Raw genomic sequence first — 21,611 nt, forward strand, 5'->3', positions numbered from 1 at the left:
CCCCACACATTCTACATTTTAGTCATACTAAATGTCATGTGTTGTTGTTTTCAAGTCTACTTTGTGCACAGAGAGGATAATCGGGACTGGATCTACAATTTAATACAGTAGAATCCAAACCACTGTGCAATGTGCATCCACCAGGTATTGAATCTGGGACCCCTGGCAACTATGTAACCATTATGCCATCAGGGATGCCTAAAGGTAATATGATCAGCTGTTTCAATTTCAATTGTGTAATAATTTCTACATCTTGTACAGGGGCACGAAGAAGATATTCCGAATATTTGTGGTGTAACGACCACCATGTTAGGCAAATTTCAGTCATATATTTGAATTTATATTATTCATACTTTCAAGTTAATAACTTGGATTAAATTATTTATATTTAATTGTTTTCATAATTCAGGTATATATTTATGTTTTATCTTATGTTATTATACTATTCCCATATTTTTGCAACATCCATTCATATTTTATAGGCTAATAATTATCCCAAATAATATATGCAACATTTTCATTATTTGTCAAATCCAAGATGGCTAGGATTATTTCTATATTTCACGCGAATGTTGTTGTTTAAGCACATGTTAAATACATTTCTACCTAATACTGATATTTGTCAACAATAGACAAGATTGAAGTAATGTAGTCTTCGTTATAAATCTGTAAGCTAAATCTTTATTTAATCATTTTATGTGCAAGGGCAAATATGAATTATTTTAAAATCAGTTTTGTTATTTGTTTTCCTAGTTTAATATTGTAATATTATAGCAAAGTATTTCTACCTCGCTTTCAATAAAATAACCTTTTTCTATTGGCTGTTTATGTTAGGAGTGGGGAATGACGCTTCGTGTATATGGCGACGTCAAAAGTTCCACGTTGCCATTCTTAATTGTTGCCAACCACAATCAAAGCGTACTATCGCTAATTACCATTAATCTGATATATACATTATCAACTTTTCTTGTGTTATTGTTATGGTACGAGTTTGTAGCATTGTAAGAAAGAATCTGTTAAGCTATGCCTCGGGCTTGAGGTAGGAGTTGGGGTCTTGCTATTAATGGTGAAGGCTGTGCGCGGACTCTGTCGTGTCAAATAAGTTGCTTATCACTGACTACAAGCATGCAGGACCCAACAAATTATAATTTTAACTTGTGCGAATCCGTATGTACACGCGCGATACACGATTAAAGATTTTGGACATTTTAATTATAAAGTATTTGGATTTTATTTGACGTGATGTGCAGCAATTTGGTGGTTACCTTCCTGGTAGATTGGGGATCGCCTTAATCCCAATCCCTGGGTGAGAACTTGTGCTTCCAACTGACCAGCCGGAGTTACGAGTGGTGGCATGTTGCAGTGGAAATATGTTTGGAGATCTAACTTTTGCCTTCTTAAACTTATTGCAAACATAGGACCATGCACATAAGTTGCACATAGATTTGACTGTCTGGGAAGCAGAACAACACTGGAATAAATTAAATAATGAAAATGGCAACGTAGACCCACTGTGGAGTTTTCTTATTCACAAGTGGAATAGGCCAAAATGTTTAAAATTTAACGTAACAGAAGACATCAAGAAACTTAGTAAAAGAAATGATGATTTTGAATTGCCTGATGATATTTGGGATTTATAATTTTAAAAATGTGATAAAAAATCTTCATCTATAATAATAATAATAATAAAACAGAAGGCTTGTTTGACAGTTAAGTTGCTATATTACCAATATAACATTAACAAAATCCATTGTATAACTGATTCTTTTTTTTGTTAAAATTTTTTAACCATTGTTACAACTTTATCTTTAGTCAAACTAAGAATAAATGTCTGATGAAGGAAGTGTGTGTTCTCCTGAAACGTCAGAACAAAAACTTTTTTTTATGCTTGTGACAACTGTAGACTACAAGAGAAATAAGCCTGCGAGTTGTCTAGTGTTTTCTGTACAATAACGTAAGAAAATCACCATTAACCTTAAGAAGATTTCAAGACATTTTTGTAAGATTTTGAAACTACTTGCAAGGGACAGTGCTACAGAGGGGCTGAAGCCCCCCACCCATTGCCCCCCAACATTTTTTTAGTACGGTAGATGCATTTTGACCGAAAACTTAAAAAGTTTATGTTTACATTTTCCATTATTAAAATTCGATTGAGGCAAATACAATGTTCAAGTACATTTTCTAGTTCAGTTAAATCGCAAAGTTACTTTTAATAGGATGTGTTCTAGAATCAAGGGGAGGGGGGTATATGCAGATATGCCTGGATAGCAGTGGCTACCACTTGATACTACGTAATGGGCCAATCATGAGTGCAAGCCAAACTTGCTACGAAATCTGTTACCTGCCTCGTAGGTGGACGACATATTCAGTGGCTGTGACATTGTTCTTTAATTGTTGGCATATGCACCTAAACGTGTACATTATTAGGCTCCATAAATCGTATTGCTATATTTCTGAATAAATCTAACAGATGTGTAAAATGAATTTGTTTAAGTAGGACAATATTCAACATCTAAAGAGCCATCGTGAATGTTCTTTTCTGATTGTTAGTTCCTCATTCGAGTACCGACAATGGTATGAGTGTTATCGATGTTCTCTCATTGTTTTCATCGTTATATCTATCCTTATCATCGCAAATATTCAAGAGGGAGAAATAGGACGTTAAGAAATCAAAGAGTACCCAAGGTAACTAATTAAATGTTAAGAATTGGAAATATTAAAATTGGACCTCCCTGCTCTGGTTATCTAGCAGCAATACTGCTGCCTTGAAATTAAGGGGTCCCAGGTTCGATCTCCGGTGGAGGCACATATCACTAAGTGGCTCAGATTCCAGTATAAGCTGTAGGTCTCGTCTGAATTAGCTTCTGTGTATATAGTGGATCTTAATACAAATCCAATAAAGTAAACTTTTTTGCAGGATGCAAAAATCAGCATGCTTGGGCAAATTTCATTCTTCGCAGGCCTAGGCCTACATGCTAATTAATTATTATTTGTGATGTTAGAAAATAATTTCTGCAGTACCGTCAAAGTGGCCAAATTTGATTCCGTGCAGAAGAATCAATCTTTGAAGCACATCTCATAAAACTATTGATCCAATTCTGATCAATATTCAGAGCATAATATATTCTGAAATAAAATTATAATCTTCAGCAGTCACTTCTCTATCCAAAATGCCCAGTGCAAGAGTTGCAACTACATATATTCATTGATTATATATTTGTCTCGTAGTGGAGGTGGATTTGTAGTGAAAATATTTTTATTCCTTGAGAGTGACACGTCCTAAGTGGAGATATTTCTCACATCCTCCCCATTTTTAGCCCTAAGTTCTGAATTCTAGTCGTTGAACGAGAAATGTAAGATATTTCATTATGGAAGAGAAAATTGTATCATTAATACAATTTCTATTCAAGGATGTTTTCGCTTATTTGATGCCTACTTTATTAAGTTAGTGCCACTTTTCTGATGCATGAAAAGCTACAATCTTTATATGCTCCCTACTGTTGTGATTTCGACAGTTTAGAGTCTTGGCACACTATGAGGCAGAATGGAAGCCAAAATAAAGACCTTCAGCAGCTGCTTGCAATGATTGAAACATTCAAAATTTCCTTTTACGAACTTTATAAGCTTTGTGTTATTGAAATGTTCATATTCCCATCAATGGTTGCTTGCGACAAACCTTCAAAATCTAATTGATGAGAGGTTGAGTGCTCTATTTGTTTTGTCCTTTGAAGAGCTTGAAAAATCTTGAATTTAAAAAAGGTTGTGGCTGCTCATAGACACAGACGTATCTTATCATAGTTTCTTGTTGTGGCTCATTTTCTCATTTTAGCAACAAGTTAGTCACACTGTTTACATAGAAATAGTGTTACGTGTAATATTTATACACATATCCAGCAAGTTGATAATGTAATGAGTGTAGTTTCTATGGTGTATTTTGTTCTCTTCACATGACTAGTAAGACTCTTGATATTATTCCACTCAATAATGGCTTAGGAAAAGAAACAATATAATTATTGCATTTTATTTGACATAAAAGATTCTAATATAATTAAGCCTTGTTTCCATATTAAAAACACTAAGTTGCTGACCAAGGCAGTTTAGTGTTTACAAGTACTTTTGTATATGATGGAACAAAATGCAACATCTCATTGATTTATCTTGAGTTCTGATTGTAAAATATGCAAGCGGTAAAATTATACCCTAAAAATATGAAGTAAGTACATTTAAGTCAGTATTAGTTAGCCCTCCCGAGAATTTGACTCCGAAATCTGCAGCCCCCACTTATTTCAGGCCGGCGCTGTCACTGACTATATGTAATTTTTAAGTAGTAAATGTTACAACACTAACTTAGGCCAAGCAACTTTCACTGCCTAAGCTGCATTTTTTATATTTGCCTACAATGTTATTGATTGATTTGGTGATTTACGAGGGTCACTCTGAAAGTTTTGAGAATCGACAACAATAAGCCAATGCAACACGCTGCTGGTGTTTCTATATTTAGTTTGACATTTCAATAGCAAACTCTACAAGTTTCAACTTGCTCCAACAATGGGCTGAGTCAGCATGATAGTTTACACAGAGGCAGTTGAGGTTTCGTTTCGAGCAAGGATGGATCTGAAACGAGAGCATTTCCACGCTATGATTTTTTATGACTTCAAAGTTGGTTTAGACAAGAGTGAGTGTCGTGGAAGATTGCACCGTGCATTTGGGGATCTTCGCCCTTCACAAGCCACCATCTATCGATGGTTTGCAGAATTTAAGAGAGGAAGGGACTCCCTTGAAGATGAAGATCATTCAGGGTAGCCTGTAACAGCCATAACAGATGAAAATGTGGCGAAAGTTGAACAAATGTTGAGAGAAGGTCAAAGATGTACATATGTGCAGATTCAGACAAACCTAAATATTGGATCGGCAGCAGCTGTGAATGAAAAACTTTATGTCAGGAAGATTTGCAGTTCCTGGAACCCCCACAACCTAACAAATGAGCAGAAAAGGACACAAGTGAATTGGAACCAGGAAATGTTGGACATATTCAGTGGAGGAAGATCAAAAAACATTTTTAACATCATAACAGGTGACAAAAGCTGGATATACCAATATGATCCTGAAACGAAGCGGCAGTCATCAGTCTGGGTCTTCCCTGCAGAGGATCCTCCAACAAAAGTGAAGCGATCAAGAAGTGTTGGCAAAAAGATAATCTGGTCTTTTTTCTCTGCTAGTGGCACATTGTGACAGTTCCACTTGAAGAACATAAAACAGTCACTGCCAGATGGTACACGATAAAATATCTGCCCAAAGTGTTCGATGCGTTGAGGAGGAAACGTTCAAAGACAGGCCTGCACGGAATCATGCTGCATCATGACAATGCCTCTGCTCACACCGGAAGGGAGAAAACAGATTTTCTGAACAATTCAAGTCAAAACATTACACCATCCCCCTTACAACCCAGATCTGGCCCCATGTGACTTTTTTTTTTATTTTTCCTAAAATGAAAGAAAACATTCGTGGTCGTCGATTTGACTCACCTGAAGCTGTGGTGGCGGCTGCATATGAACAGTGTCTTTGAAGCATGCTGCATGACGCAAGGTGTTCAGCATTCAAAAAGTGGTTTGAATGGATGACACGTTGTATAGTGTGTGGTGAACAGTACTTGAGAAGATGTAATGGAAAGATTTTTTTTTTTCATTTTAAGGCTTTCATTCTCAAAACTTTCAGAGTGGCCCTCGTAAGTCCACTTTATGCACAGTAAGGATAATCAGAACTGGACCTACAGTTTAAAGTGGAATCCGAACCATTATGTGCCTCCACCGGGTATCGAACCCGGGACCCCTTGATTACAAGACAATGACGCTACCACTGCACCATCGGGGAGGCCTTTCTACAATGGTACTTCATGGTAAAATCGGAATTGCTTTCTCATCCTCATGCAAAAAGCATATAACGTGCTGAAACAGTCAAATAAATAATTCCATATTTTTTAATGTTTTACCTGGTCTTCTCCATATTTAGCAGCTGTCTCTGCTTTGTTGAGGCCTGTCAATCCGCCATAATGTCTCTCATTCAGGCGCCATGTCTTCTCAACAGGCAAATCAGTCTGACCAATCGCCTCCAGAATTGACTGCAGTGTAACCTGAGCACGAGTTAACACTGAAGTATGGGCTACGTCAAAGTTGTACCCTGCATTCTTCAATGCTGCTCCAGCAGCTTTTGCTTCTTCTTTACCTACGGAAGAAATGATTTTTCAGAGAAACTGAAGACTCAAAAACATTAGGGTTGAGTCGATGCCGATGCATCGGTATCGGGCGATACAAGCGGTATCAGGATCGAAAAGCATCGGTTGGAATTTTGGTCTTACATGGGCTCCACAAAAATACTAAAGGACACTTTAGTGGAGTCTAATTATCCCGAAAATTATGCAAAATTCAAAGTTTATTTTTATTTTGCACAAGTTTTGTATGAAAAATTGATATCTTTTATAACATAACATGTAATTTAATATTGAATATTGAATATTTCGTAGTAAAAATTTTGGTAAATTGATGCATATAAATAAAGTGGAATACTTATACACAAATGTTAAATCTTTTGAACAACTTTTAATTATTGCAATTTTCAAGTATTGGTATCAGTGAGAGTATTGGCATTGGTATCAGTTCAAAGTGGTATCAGCTCAGCCCTAAAAAATATGAAAAGTCAACATAAAATAAAATTTTGATTGCACATGCATGAATTGAGATGTGCTTACTTCACTAAAGCATTTATGGCCAGTTTTTCAACATACAGTTAGCAGCAACCCATTAACGCCCAAATTATATTTCCTTTAATTTTTCCTATTTTATTGTTTTATTCACTTGAAAAGCACTTACATAAACATATTACAATGAGCAAATATTTTTTGCATTCCCAGTTTTCTCATAATGTGCCATCCTCAAATGAGGACGCTGGGCAGATATGAGATAAAACTGTCATTTAGCAGATTTTTCTAAAAATATAAGTTATAAGTAAATAATTATTTTAATTGAACTTTGCAAAAAACATTGCAGTGTTTACATAAATTTTCTTTCACAAAACGTTAAGGTATTATCTTCCTTTTTCCTCAGACTTTTAGCTTATTTTGAATGGTATGGTACCAAAAACTTGATGCACAAAGTAATATTGCACTTCTTACAATATGTATGTGGTTTGGCATTACAAACCTGCTTCGCACATCATCTTTGCTTGCTGCGACGAGCGATTAAATGTTGCATTCCATCTAGCCTTATGTCTTGAATCACAGCACGTACGGTGGATGAAGTTAAGGGACGTCCAGGTTGTGCTCTTGCGGAATTTCCTAACTTTAGGTAAGGTACCGTTACAGCTCGTCTGAATTCCAAAAGGTCCATAGATTCTCTTCCATTAACTGTCTTATATAAAATCCAGGCATTGACTAAAGCCATATGAAGCAGTCGAGTAAAAAGGCAGCAGTACCATTTCTTTCCTCTTATACTTATTGCGTACTTTCCCACCAGCCAATCATGATGGTCTACTTCACCCATGTGTGCGTTGTATGATTTCAAAACCTTTGGATGTGTTATACCGATTTTCTGTCTCGTGGCTCTGTTACACCTTGAAGCAGCACTAACAGGTTCAATTGTGTCACAGTTAGTGGCTATGGTCACACATTTGTTGTCGTTCCATCGCACAAATAAAATTTCACCACAGGTATCGAATCTGTAATCGTAAGTTCCTCTTGATTCTTTATATAGTGTTCTCTACTTGGTGTTAGAGGACAGTCACCACATCTATTATCCCTAACTGTTCCTGTTTTTTGGTACCCTAGATTTCTCAGATGCAGAAGTAAATCACAGCTTGTAAAGAAGTTGTCAAAATAAATACTGTCGCTGTTACTCCTCCAGTTACCGCTTTCTTCACAAAGTTTCCTCTTTTACCCTGAGCTGCCTTCTTTCAACTCAACGTAGCAACAGCAAGATTGAGTTTCTTCTCCATTCTGCGATGTTTATTGTGAATTTCTTGCAACGTTACTAATCTCTTCTGCATATTCATCCCTCGAAGTCGATGACACATATTGAATTTCAAATGATCGTGGAACATCATTTACTTCAACTTCAGCGAAGCATTCATCTGGGCCTTCTTCCTCATCAGTCAAACTGTCTACATCAGGTGGACACAAAACTACATCAATATTATCACAATATTCATCACAAAACAGTATCTTGAAACCCAGGATCCTCTAATATATCTGCTATTTGCTCGAGCGTTAGAGCACAAACCTTCTTGCACAACATGTTGGCACAATGTGACTTCACAAGGAAAAAACTCAAGTACTGGCAACAGTGTATTACACAAAGTCATTGCTATTTCCACTTCAATTTTTTATGACAATTGAAGTAGTGTCTTTGTAGTGATGCAAAACAATACAAAGACAGAAAAGAACGATAACAATGGAAGTAAACAAGTCATGCTACGCGAGGACGGAAGGAATTCTTTTGGTGTATTTTTATACCCTTTCTGCCCAGCATCCTCATTTGAGGACACTTATTTTTAACATCATATAGAAATATTTTGCACGGTTTAGAAAACGTAGTTAAGGTAAATTTTGGGCTATTCTCTGTTAATTCCATTCGTTTTTCAATTAACAGGATTTACATGACAGAGTAAATAAATATACTGCTGGACAATGAAAACCAGACACTTTAATATTTGACATCTGAATTGCAATAACAGCTCGCAGGTATATTACAGAATGTTCGGCAGATCATGTAGTACCATATGCACCATTCATAGGCTCGGACTTTGTTTATGCATTCGTACTTAATTCAGTTTCTGCAACATTTAGTTAGCCCTTGTACCAGAGCTTTTATCGACCCATTGCGTTATCACAAAAAATGCAAGTGTCCGGGTTTTTTTGTCCAGCAGTATATTATGAAATAGGTTGCAAAATTGATGGGTTGCCACATTCTGTTTAAAGTTTTATAAAATTTAATAAAAATTAGAAATCGAGGAAAAATAAATATGTACATTATACTAAGAGTGCAATTTACATTAAAGGTAGAAATTTATGGAAAAAATAGCATAGAAACTTGTCAAGAAATTTTTGACTTAAGTGTCCTCACATGAGGACGGTGGGCGTTAATGGGTTAACTGAAAGTTGCAAAGAAGGATCGCATGATTTTTTTTTTTTAATAATAATGATATCTGGTCTACCAGTCAATCTATGTGCAGTAATTTGGTGCAGTGGTTAGGACCTGCAGGATGCCAAGCATGTTAATTTATGAAATATGAGTTAAAATCCTGCTACCAGTTCTTTTTCTTTATTTATTACATGTTTTCTCTTTACTGCATACTGTATTGTTAAATGATCTTACCAGATAAGTCATACAGTAATTTATAAATTATTTGCACTATTTTTCACACACACACACACACACACACACAAAAAAAAAAAGCTGGCCTACAAAGCATGCTCACTGAAAGGTTGTTTTGCTTTTGCTCTCTCTCTCTCTCTCTCTCTCTCTCTCTCTCTCTCTCTCTCTCTCTCTCTCTCTCTCTCTCTCTCTCTCTCTCTCTCTCTCTCTCTCTCTCTCTCTCTCTCTCTCTCTCTCTCTCTCTCTCTCTCTCTCTCTCTCTCTCTCTCTCTCTCTCTCTCTCTCTCATCCTTCTTCCATAAGAAAATACGACAGATTGTGCTCTGTACAGGGAAAACAGGGAAATGTCTGGAATTTACGTGCATTTTGGAGTCTGCATGATAAAAAATTGCTAAATTAACAAGCGGTTCATTTCCACTTCTGAATTCGGTTCTTGTGATTCCACTCCCAAAAAAGATTCAGTTCAGAAACTTGTTCATTTCATTCTTATGATTCTCAGTCTTGTGCAAAATTATGGTTCCTTCAAAGTTCAGTAATAAACTTTCACTTTTATGCTAGATTTTAGAAAGAATATAAGTTAAACTTGTAGTCCAGATATCTGTTTGATAACTAAAGTACATTGACAATGTGATCAGAAATATTGGAAAGGTTGGTGAAGATGAGGTTATCGTCTATTATTTTATAGATCTTAGACTTGTTGGCATTTCCTATAGAAGTCCTACATGCAACAAAAAATTCTCCACATGTTGTGTACTCATAAATGTAAAAAGCAGAATTTTCTACGACACTATAAATCTGCTAGAAAGTGAAAAAGTTTGTGTGATTTATGAAGATTGTGTTGTTTATGAACTTTCTCTGTTCTTTTAGATCCTGGAGATCTGTATGGTGAAATAAATGTACGTCTCTTAACTTAGCCTGTAGGCTAACATATTTGATGCGGATTGTAATTTTACATTATTATTTGAATTGTCAGGTGTTTTTGCGCATGTAGAATGAAATTTGCTTTAAAAAAAGTTGTGAAACTGAATATTCATAATAATTAATGGATCTATATATTTAAGTGAAAAAACACAAGGTTCAAAAGCAAAAAATCATATTTATTTATTTGCTTTATTTTACCTCGCTTCTTGTGCTACTTTGGTTAATTTGTGAAGATGGGGATGAGTGGATGATATTATGAAATTGATGAATGAACACTCACAAACATCCATGCCCAGGCCAGGATTCGAACCCAGGACTCCTACCACAATGAAAACTGTTACACAGCATAATCAATACATGTCAAACATAATATTAAAAAATCAGAAAGGTAATATTTTTCATATTTTTCATAGTAAAAATATCACGTTTCAGTATAGGGTGTATGAACCAATTGCCATACAGCTTTTTTTTTTAAAAAAAATGGACCTAAAACACTCACAAATTACTACATAGTTTGAGATCAAAATGCATATGGGTCAGTCCATTCCGAATATTCCAGCATTGATTGCTTGACCACTTTTAAAATTTTCAATATTTTTGTTGCTCTAACACACATGCAAGGGTAGTTGAAAGCAGGCATTATTTTTCTAAAACTTGACTTTGTTTAACCCTAGAACACTACCGTGTTCCAATATTACAGTGTAACTACCGCTACGTAAATTTTACGTACATGAAGGAATCTATTTTTAAAACAACCTCTACGTCATGAAAACAAATTTATATTCATTGTGAACATTATTTTGTTTATTTTTCCTTATCCTGGAATTTTATTCTTCATTTAAAATGTATAAACATGGTTTTATTAAACATAGAATATTTTAAGAGAAGGTCTTGCTTGACAAGCCCATTTCGTACATTAAGAATGAAGGCGAAAAGTTCGAACAATGAGAAGCAAACAATAATAATATACATAACGCTGTAAATAAGAAACAAATGTAATTTTAAAGTCTTACAAGAAAATAGTGCATGCTTCTAAACATTCGTTTTCAAAATCTAAGTATCCAAATCGAATTTACAAATGGCAAAATTACGTGAAAGATATTTCTCGTTTTACACAGCTACATAAAATTGACGTACAGTGCACAACATAACAAACCAAATCAAGACGATCAGCGCTTGCACCCTCCCTACCACAGTGCTGCCTTATGTCTGACAGACAACTTGAGGCACTGCTGTGCAGAGGGATGAGTGGGTGCGAGGTGGGAGGTAGGGGAGGGATTTGAGCGCAAAGCATACGTAAATTTTACGTAAGGTAGTGTTCCACAAATTGGCTTCCCACAGGAGCAGTACGTAGTTGTCATCCTCATTTTCTTGTAGTTGCAGAAACTGCAATACTTTCTGTTTACTTGTGACGTGGCTGCTACTGTACTTGCCCCTTTCTTCCCCAATACCTTCAAAATGGACTTTCTTAACCCCTGTGACAGTCCCGGATTTATTAGCCTTTGCTACTGCCAGATCTTGGTCAAGTTCTCATGGAGGTGAAGCATGAACTGAATTCGTGAGAATGGTCTCTTTTCTGAGTTGCCCTGATGTAGAAGTTGTGAGTGTGAATAATGTATCGATTGATCGCTGCGATGTTGATCATATTATAGAAAAATGGGATATTTTAGAAAAATTCACACAAATCTTACGTGAATACAAGTGGCGTTATTACTACATGCACGTCAAAATTACGTGCAAGATTTTTCTTCTGTTACTATCGCTACGTATTATTGACGTACAGAGTCTCACTTAACGCACAAACTAAAGACGTTCACTGCTTCCGCCCTCCTTACCACAGTGCTGCCACGCACCTGACAGAATGCCCGAAGAATACCATAGGTGGAGGGGTAGGTGGGTGCGATGTGGGAGGTAGGGGAGGGAATTGAGCACGAAGCATACGTAAATTTTACGTACGGTAGTGTTCTAGGGTTAAAAATGGTGGCCATTTTTCTGTTTCATAACTTTGGGTATTTTTGGCCTTTGCAGACAGTTGCGATAATTATGATAGCTCAGCTAAGAAAAATTATAGATAGCTGTGGTAAACAACATTGATTTCAATACATTTCAAGCATTATTTTATGTTCTGTGCCTTCTAGCAACATCTCTAATGAGAATGGCTGAAATTTAAGACCAAAATAGATGTTCAATTTTGAACAAAAATCAAAGATTACGATTTTTTTTAGATATATCAAGATGTTTTGATATGGACTGGTGCTGCTAATATGTCACATGACATAAGTATGATGGGGTATTATTCCTTTCATTAATAGGTTAGGTAGGTTGGGTTTAGTGCTGTTAGCACTAAAATTACTTCTGTAAATACTTCCCAACACATATTCGTGTAATTTCTGGTCTTAAGCACTTCTGCTATTCTCACAACCTGGTGGCAGTAGTAGTCACACCCATTTTTAATTAAAAATAACAGTAACACTTTACTATACCGGAGACGGATTTCTTCAAATTTACAGGAGAAAGTACTTACGCAAATCATTTTCTGTAGCGTTGTTGATGTTCGGGAATGTAGTTTTGATCCATTTTAATGCGAATGCATGTGGTTTTCTACGAAAATCTATTTCCGACGTGCTATTGCTGCTGCCGCCATTTGCTTTCTGCACGAGAGCACAATATGCTCTCGTATTGTCCATATATGCTAAATTGAACGAAAGGAGTGCTAATGGAACCTAACCTAACAAGCCTAACCTAACCTAGTAGGCATACCTCGTCCCCGTGATAGTTCGTGGGGCTATCGTGAATTTTTGGGCTAATGTCAATGGTTTTTGGGGCTACCCGTGGATGGTTTGTGGGAAATAAGGAACAACAGTAAGTACTCATTAATGTAAGAAATAGACATTATTTTCGTTAGAAATTCATTAGTTCACCTAAAGAAATGTTCCGCAATGCATAATAGTCCGTTAGCAATGTAAAAAATTGCGAAATAAATCATTGATAGGTGTCTCCGGTATAGTAAAGTACTACCAAAATAACTTCTTAAGTAAGTTCAACAACACTCACCACCTGGTGAAAAAAAATATATAGTGTTTCTAAAATCTGTTATAAATATAAGCAGTGGGTGCATCTAGACCACTAAAAACCTGTTTGTGATTTTTTGGGGAAGTGTAACGACCACCATGTTAGGCAAATTTCAGTCATATATTTGAATTTATATCATTCGTATACTTTCAAGTTAATAACTTCGATTAAATTATTTATATTTAATTGTTTTCATAATTCAGGTATATATTTATGTTTTATCTTATGTTGTTATACTATTCCCGTATTTTTGCAACATCAAATTCATATTTTATAGGCTAATAATTATCCCAAATAATATATGCAACATTTTCATTATTTGTCAAATCCAAGATGGCTAGGATTATTATCTTTCAAGCAAATTTTGTTGTTTAAGCACACGTTAAATACATTTCTACCTAATAAAGATTTTTGTTCAACAATGTACAAGATTGAAGTAATTTGCCTTCGTTATAAATACATAAACTAAATCTTTATTTAATCATTTTTATGTGCAAGGGCAAATATGAATTACTTTATAAAATCAAATTTGTTATTTGTTTTCCTACATTAATATTGTAACATTATAGCAAAGTATTTCTCCCTCGTTTTCAATAAAATAAAGTTTTCCTATTGGCTGTTTATGTTAGGAGTGGGGAATGACGTTTTGTGTATTTGGCAACGTCAAAGGTTCCACGTTGGCATTCTCAATTGTTGCCAACCACAATTAAGCTAACTATCGCTATTTAGCATTAATCTGACATATAAATTATCAGTCTTTCTTGTGTTGCTTTTATGGGAGTGAATTTACAATACCAGAAGCTTCTTCAATTGCTTTCAAATTCGGCATACTCACTAATTTTGGCCTCGTAATCACGAATCTGAGGTTAAAATTTGGCGGTCATGTGTAGAAATTGCAAAGTAAGTAAAAAAAAAGAGGGTCCGTGAACGGAGTAAACACCCTTGATTTATGAAGAAAACAACTATTTTTTGCAATTATTAGCGTTTCAAAACTATGATTATGATGACCCTTAATTTTAACTATGCTTGCCTAACCTAACATTACCGTGAATGGTTCGTGGGGCAAACATGTTTTCCACCTTTATGCAAGATGCCATTTTCTCATGCAACCGGCCCGACCCTGTGGCCGAGTGGTTAGTACATCGCGCTGTGATGCCAAGGGTCCCGGGTTCGAATCCCGGTCGGGCTTGGTTGTTTGTGAATGTCCATTCATCAATTTTATCATTTCATCACTCATCCCCATCTTCGCAAATTAGCCAAGAGGCACAAAACACAAATTAAAATAAACTAAATCAATCAATCAATCAATCTCATGCAATGGGTCTCACTTATTGCACAACACTTGAACAACGTTGGTAGCAAGACCGATGTGTGGAAAGGAAGACGTCTTTATATCAGAGTATGGAGAATCATAGCGGTAATTGACAAGGTTATATTGCAATTTCTAGACGTGACCGCCAATTTTTAACTGCAGATACGTGATTACGAGGCCAAAATTAGTGAGTATGCTGAATTTGAAAGGAATTGGAGATACTTCCGGTATTGTAAATTTATACCTTTTTATGGTATGAGTTTGTAGCATTGTACGAAAGAACAACCTGTTATACTGCACCTCGAGCTTGAGGTAGCAGTTGAGGTCTTGTTCTTGAAAACAATTATAGTACTACAGTTGCGACCCAAAAAGATCTAGGTGTTATCAGAGATGAAAAACTGAACTTTAAGGAACACATCGCACCTACAACTAAAAGTGCAATGCGCCTCTACAGATTCACTGAAATCGATACTCCAACTTCTCTTAGCCTATTTTTCAAGTCATTCATTTCTCAGATTCTCGACTACTGCTCTCCAGTCTGGGCCATGGATTCCAATACAAATCTTTCTAGCATGGATTCCGTCCTCAGCTTCTTTGCCGCCATTGTTCGTCATAGAATTCCTTCTCTGCGGCATCTTCAGAAAGCTGACATCCTGACTACTTTGAACATCCAGTTACTGCAGACCCAACGTGATATGGCCGATATGAAATTTTTCTATAAAATCATCAATGGAAAATTAAGATCTGAATTTCTACTTACAGAATTCAACTTCAGAGTTCCCTCTCGATCAACCCGAAACACTGAATTGTTCCACAACTCTACCGCTAGGCTTTCCCTTATACAGCGCACTCTATTCCACAGGCTGCCCCAGTTCTATAATAAACTAACCACAAACATAGACATTTTTGCCCCTGAAAGTATTTTCCGATCTTCCCTAAAAATGAATATGTAAATCTCTGTTTGTTTCCTTGTTTATGTCTTATGTTTATATTTAACCTTCTTGTTTTCACCTAAAACCAATTTCAACATGTTCTTGTCAATTTGTTAGTTTTCAGTGTAAAATGGCATTAAAAGTGCTGTATCTGAAACTTGGAATAAATAAATAAAAAAATAAATTAAGTGTGTAGGTGGTGTGCGGACTTTCCTGTTAAATAAGTACGTACGCACGCGATACGTGATTATAGATTTTGGACATTTTAATTATAAAGTATTTGGATTTTATTTGATGTGATGTGCAGCAATTCTGTGGTTACCTTCCTGGTAGACTGGGGATCGCCTTAATCCCGATCCCTGGGTGAGAACTCGTGCTTCCAACTGACCAGCAAACTTTTAAAATTTGAAGAAATCACTTTCCAGGATAGGGAAAACTTACATGAATTTCACACAAAACACCTTCCCGATGTTAGACAATACTACAGGAACTTATTACGGTAACTAGTTTCTTCTGTAGAAATGAAGAAATCTGTCCGACGGATAGTAAACAAGTACCTTTTATTGTTTGGTTTCACCCCATCCAAATATAATGCACTCGATTTAGAATTTCCTCCCTCCTGTAATGTGTTCGAGTGAAATGACTTGCTTTTTGTTTTTCTTTGGGGGGGGGGGTATGACTTAAGATGACCGGACCCCTCTCAGATTTTCTTCATATTTGACATACTTACTAATTGAGGCCTGCTAATGACGAATCTGAAGTTAAAATTTGTCGGAAACGTCTGGAAATTGCAAAATAATTGTGAACCATTGAAGTGTGGTTAGGTTAGGCAAACATAGTTAAAATTTGGTGTTGGGGTAGTATCAGGAAATTTCGCGAAAATAGACTGTTTCCATTCCAAAAACTAACGCCTTATTTTCGCTTATAAATATGAAGAAAATCGGAGAGGGGTCCGGTCATCGTAAGTCGTTCCTTTCTTTGTTTTGTTAAATGAACCAATGAGGACATTCTTGCTACCAGAGCAAGATTGACAAATAATGAGTAAAAACTAAAATACTCTGTGGATAACAATAGAAACATTATCGTATGGGTCAAATGGATTCCTTCAAATTTCCTTCAAATTTACAGGAGAAAGTACTTACGGAAATCATTTTCTTGAGCGTTTTGGAAGTTCCTGAATGTAGATTTGATCCATTTTAATGTGAATGCGTGTTGTTTTCTGCGAAAATCTCTGTCCGACATGCTGTTTCTGCTCACGCCATTTGCTTTTTGCATGAGAGTGCAATGTTCCGTGTGTTAAGACGATGCAACCCCGTAGCCAGTGTTTCAGCCTCGCCGTGTTTTCACTAGAACCACCTGTCGAGTTCGGAACAAACCATTTTTCCCGAATGGGTGTCAATTATCGCACAACATTGTAGCAACATTGTGTTCCGACGTCACAGGAGAGAGCTGTTTTTACAATTTTTCTTTGTATTTATGCTAATGGAACCTAACCTAACAGGCCTAACCTAACCACGTAGGCATTCCTCGTCTGACGTCAATATTCAAGGTTGCAAGGAAGAGAATTAACGAATTACGAAAGAAAGATTGTTCCGACCCGAATGGGTGTCACTTATCGCACAACACTGTAGCAACATTGTGTTCTGACGTAACAGGAAAGATCTTTTTCATGTTAGGCAATACAAGCTAACGCGTCTCTTAGCGAAAATAATAATTTTTTCTTTGTATCTATGCTAATGGAACCTAACCTAACAGGCCTAACCTAACCACGTAGGCATTCCTCGTCTGACGTCAATATTCAAGGTTGCAAGATGGTTGTGCGTAAAGGAAGAGCATTAACCAATTTTGAAAGAAAGATGGTTCCGACCCGAATAGGTGTCACTTATCGCACAATACTCTAGCAACATTGTGTTCTGACGTCACAGGAGAGACCTTTTTCATGTTAGGCAATACAAAGGTAACGCGTCTCTTAGCGAAAATATTATTTTTTCTTTGTATGTATGGTAATGGAACCTAACCTAACAAGCCTAACCTAACCACGTAGGCATTCCTCGTCTGACGTCAATATTCAAGGTTACAAGAGAGTTGTGCGTAAAGGAAGACCATTAACGAATTGCGAAAGAAAGATGGTTCCGAATTGCGAAAGAAAGATGGTTCCAAATTGCTGTGTATGGACAATGAACGTGGTAAATCGCAAGGTTATTTTACAAGTTCTACACGTAAATGCGACGTATTAGCATAATTTCAAATAGGGGCACGAAAGTAGATATTTTCCGGTGAACGAGGTTGCACCACTGCATAAATGGACAAAACACTCTCAGAACGCCCCCTAAACCAGTATGCTATCACGGCCATAATGTGTTACAGATTCGAAACAACAAGTAACAGTAAGTACTCGTAAATAGAGAAAATAAACATTATCTTAGTTAGAAATGCATTATTTCGCCTTAAGAAATGTTCCGCAACGCGTTAGCAATGTAAAGAAGTCCGAAATATATGATTCGTAGGTGTTTCACCCATACGATAATAGTACCCAATAGACTAAAGATACGAGATTTCTCCGCGCGACCACTGCAGTGTAAACAGAGATAAATACGAATCGAACCATGTAAAAAATGGATGTGTACCGTGATTAGTTTGGAATTAAACAATCTGAACTTGGGCCGTTTTATTTGTTTAGGCAATTGAACGTAAGATGTGTATTACCTAATTACCAAGAAGGGTACCCTACTGTTCAATAGAAATTACCAATTTTAAACTATAATTACCTTTGTCGCTAAGTTTCGAATCAAACCAACCGCAAAACAAATTCTTCTGATTCCATTCACTTTCACCATGTCGGACCATCACAATTTTATAGGTAGGCATTTTTAATTTTAAAAGCCTCTTTACAGACAGATATGAAATAATTCTATAATATAAAAATTCCACTGCCACTGCCGGCACGTCCTTTTCTTGACCTTTACGGATGACGGTGATGGCAATGTATGATGTTATTAACAAGTAGTAATCTGTGAGATTAACTTTCTTGTGTGTCATTTACACAGCGTACTGGTAATATAAACTCATTTTTAACTTTTTTTTTTATTTCTGGAAAAAGTAGAATTTTAGGAAAAAATTGAAAATCTGCCTTGCATGTAAAAAAATATTCATTTCTACAGAAGAACGAAAATATTTTTTTAGTTTAAATTTCCCACCGATTCCGGGATGGATAGCCCCAAAAACCATTCACGGAATGTTCCGCGAAGCAGATAGGTAAGTATGAATGTCAAAAATTGACGAAACGAAAAATTTATAGGTGTCCGAAGGATAGTAAATATTAACCAAAATAAAATGTTAAAGTTGGTTAAAGTTCAACGTATATACGGGCACAGACTAGAAAAGAGGTAGCCCCTCCCCCTCACCAAGTTATATTGGTCTCTGACATTTTGGAGGTGGTGATCAGCACCACGGTCCTGCCGCATTTATCCCTCCGGTTACCCATTTAGTTGAAGGCGAGAATAAGTACCATTTGTACCTTTCCTAATCTTAGGCTCTGTCCGAAAGGTACAAAGTACAGACTTGAAGAATGGTCTTGGCGGAAGTGACGTCACCTAGTACAGTTCGAAAGCTCCAAGAACAGAAGCACGCAAGTGCACACTAGCAGTGCAGATGATTGGTGACTAGGTCGCGTGGTTTCCGCACTCGTTGTTCATTTGTTTGAAATCACGGAGGTAGAAAGCCAACGACCCAGGTAGATAGATGAGACAAATATAACTTGGGCCAGGAAGTTGTTGGTTATAAGTAGTTTTTGTAATGTGTGGAAATGTATGTATGTGTACGAACATTTGAAAATGCTATGTGATTTCTATGGTGAAAAATAAGTGTTTAAAACGCGAGGAAAACAACGAGTACTCAGTTTTACCTACTGATCTCTTTTCATCCATTTCCTCGAAATCAAGGCGCCAAAATTATTGCATTCAAACTGTCAGGCGTGAAAATTGGAAGCCCATTAGCAGAAGTAGACTCCGCAGTAATGACAACGGATGTGCAGGAACCCAAAAAGTCGGGACCTGAAAAAAAAATCCCGTTCCGATCAGACTTCGGAAAAAATGATAGAGTTTGAAAGTAGTTTATTCCCTAATTTTCTTTATACTAAATGTCCGAAATTTATTGAAATTAACCGTGTTTATTCCAGAAATGCTGTAAAGGGTTTGACGCTTCGTCCGGAAGACCGAAGTCCCCAGTTCGAGGTGCCAAACAACTACACCGCTGGTCCCTTGGTTCAGGGTTCCGCGGCCACCCGATTGGACGGTCGTCGGTCCTTGGTTCGCGTCTCCGGTTAAGGAAACACGAATCCTACCACCAGCTAACGGTTTAATTCCAGGTTCGTGTCACCGGGTCGGTGATTTACACCTCCGGCGATAAGCCACGTCGTGCATAAAGTGGTGTTGTTATTCATTTATAGCAATAATAATAATAATAATAATAATTGTTGTAATAATAGTAAACTATAACCCTTCTGATCAATGGAGACAAGCTATACAGCTTCAAACTCAGAACTAAATCCAAAAATATCGACCATACGAGGATATACATCTATACCTATATATAAATGAATCAAGAACACCTGTAGGATAACGAATATATACGTGTATTCGGTAAAAATAAACACAACAATGATAATATAACACATTACATAACCCCTCACTCTCATTCCATTCAATCATGCACTCTCACACTCATGCTGCAGGGGTGAACACAAGATACCATTACATGATAAAATATCAAATCGCCTCTTTGGTTTATCTCCCGTGTACCTTCGAACATTTCAGATTTCTATTAGCCCCTTAGGCTTGCTTTCAATGTAAATAAGCGCGGCCAGCGCTCTGTCACATACGAGACGCGATTCGCTAGGTGGCGTCAAAGTTTCCAAAAGTAAATAATAATCGACATTACACTTGTTGAGGCACTACCATGCAAAGAGAATAAGCATACACTAAATGTATGACAAGAGGAAATTAACTTGATTACAAATACACGATTGCTGATAATAATAACGACTGTAATATAAACTCGGATATATTAAAAAATGAATAAGTCGGCTATACTATTTAGTACCTAGTTTTCTAATACCTACATATCAGAGAGCACGGTAAAAGTTAAAACAAACCTATAATTAATCATATAAATGCTCGGCGCGAGGATAGGAAAAACAATAACAAATCGTAGTTCTTTTACATTTATAGAATTTCGAAGGGTGAGCGAAATAGGTTTTTAATTTTGAAGATTTATAGAACTTTTGATTGGATTGGCCAAAATAATTAGTAATTGCAGGCAACATTGCTCGATTTCAACTCGCTTTGTCTTATGATGAACAGTGGCGACGTAGGTGGACAAATGTTCACTCTCACACATAAAGAGATAACTGGCGAATACTCTCCTGGTGGGCGAAAACGGTCTCTTCGGCGTAACATTCATTTTTCTTCCCTTTCCATTGCAGCGACGAAGATGGGCGGAAAAAAGCACCTCGCTTCCATCTGTCTGCTCGGGGCGTTGCATCCGATCGTGGCTTCAATGGCCGTTCGGCGATACGCAGGGCGTCAGGTCGTCTAAGGGCTGACGTCTTTTCATCTCTCTCTATCTCTTCTCCTTTTCTCGGCGTAGCATCCGTTTCACTGGCTTCGACGTTGTCCTACTGTCGTCTCTCACCTACGTTGGCAATGCGAGCTGTCGTTGCGGCGTTGCTTTCATCTCAGGCGCCGTTATGCAAGCGTCGTGGTGCGGTTCTCTTGACTTCAGGCGTCGCATCGTTAAGAAAGCGTCGTGGCGTCTTCTCTTGGCTTCATTACAGCAGTAATCGGAAACCCGAGGGTCCGCTCCCTCTCGCAGATTTCACCCGCCCATGTTCATTCACTGTCCCTCCTTACAAAAAGGGGAAAAAACACAACTGAAGCACGTGAAACACGTAATTAACACGGCCTCAATTCCTGGCACTGTCACTGTGATCACACTCTCACGACAATTAAC

The 21,611-nt window shown here is 37.0% G+C and overlaps 1 protein-coding gene across 1 annotated transcript in view; it reads right to left on the reverse strand.

Moving 5' to 3' along the window:
- The window catches only part of LOC145997169 (phosphoglycerate mutase 2-like), a 30,418-nt gene extending 11,807 nt beyond the window's left edge, over window positions 1-18,611 (reverse strand). Inside the window, exons 1-2 of the mRNA XM_083133858.1 lie at window positions 18,371-18,611; window positions 5,990-6,222 (exon numbers count right to left, since the gene is read on the reverse strand). Of these exons, the coding sequence (XP_082989984.1) occupies window positions 5,990-6,222; window positions 18,371-18,470 (333 nt within the window). The 5' untranslated portion in view covers window positions 18,471-18,611. The remainder of the gene's footprint in view (window positions 1-5,989; window positions 6,223-18,370) is intronic.
- Window positions 18,612-21,611: the final 3,000 nt, after the last annotated feature.

Source organism: Lepisma saccharinum, chromosome 1 (genome assembly GCF_977018435.1).
Source record: "Lepisma saccharinum chromosome 1, izLepSacc3.1, whole genome shotgun sequence".
NCBI classification, from domain to species: domain Eukaryota; kingdom Metazoa; phylum Arthropoda; class Insecta; order Zygentoma; family Lepismatidae; genus Lepisma; species Lepisma saccharinum.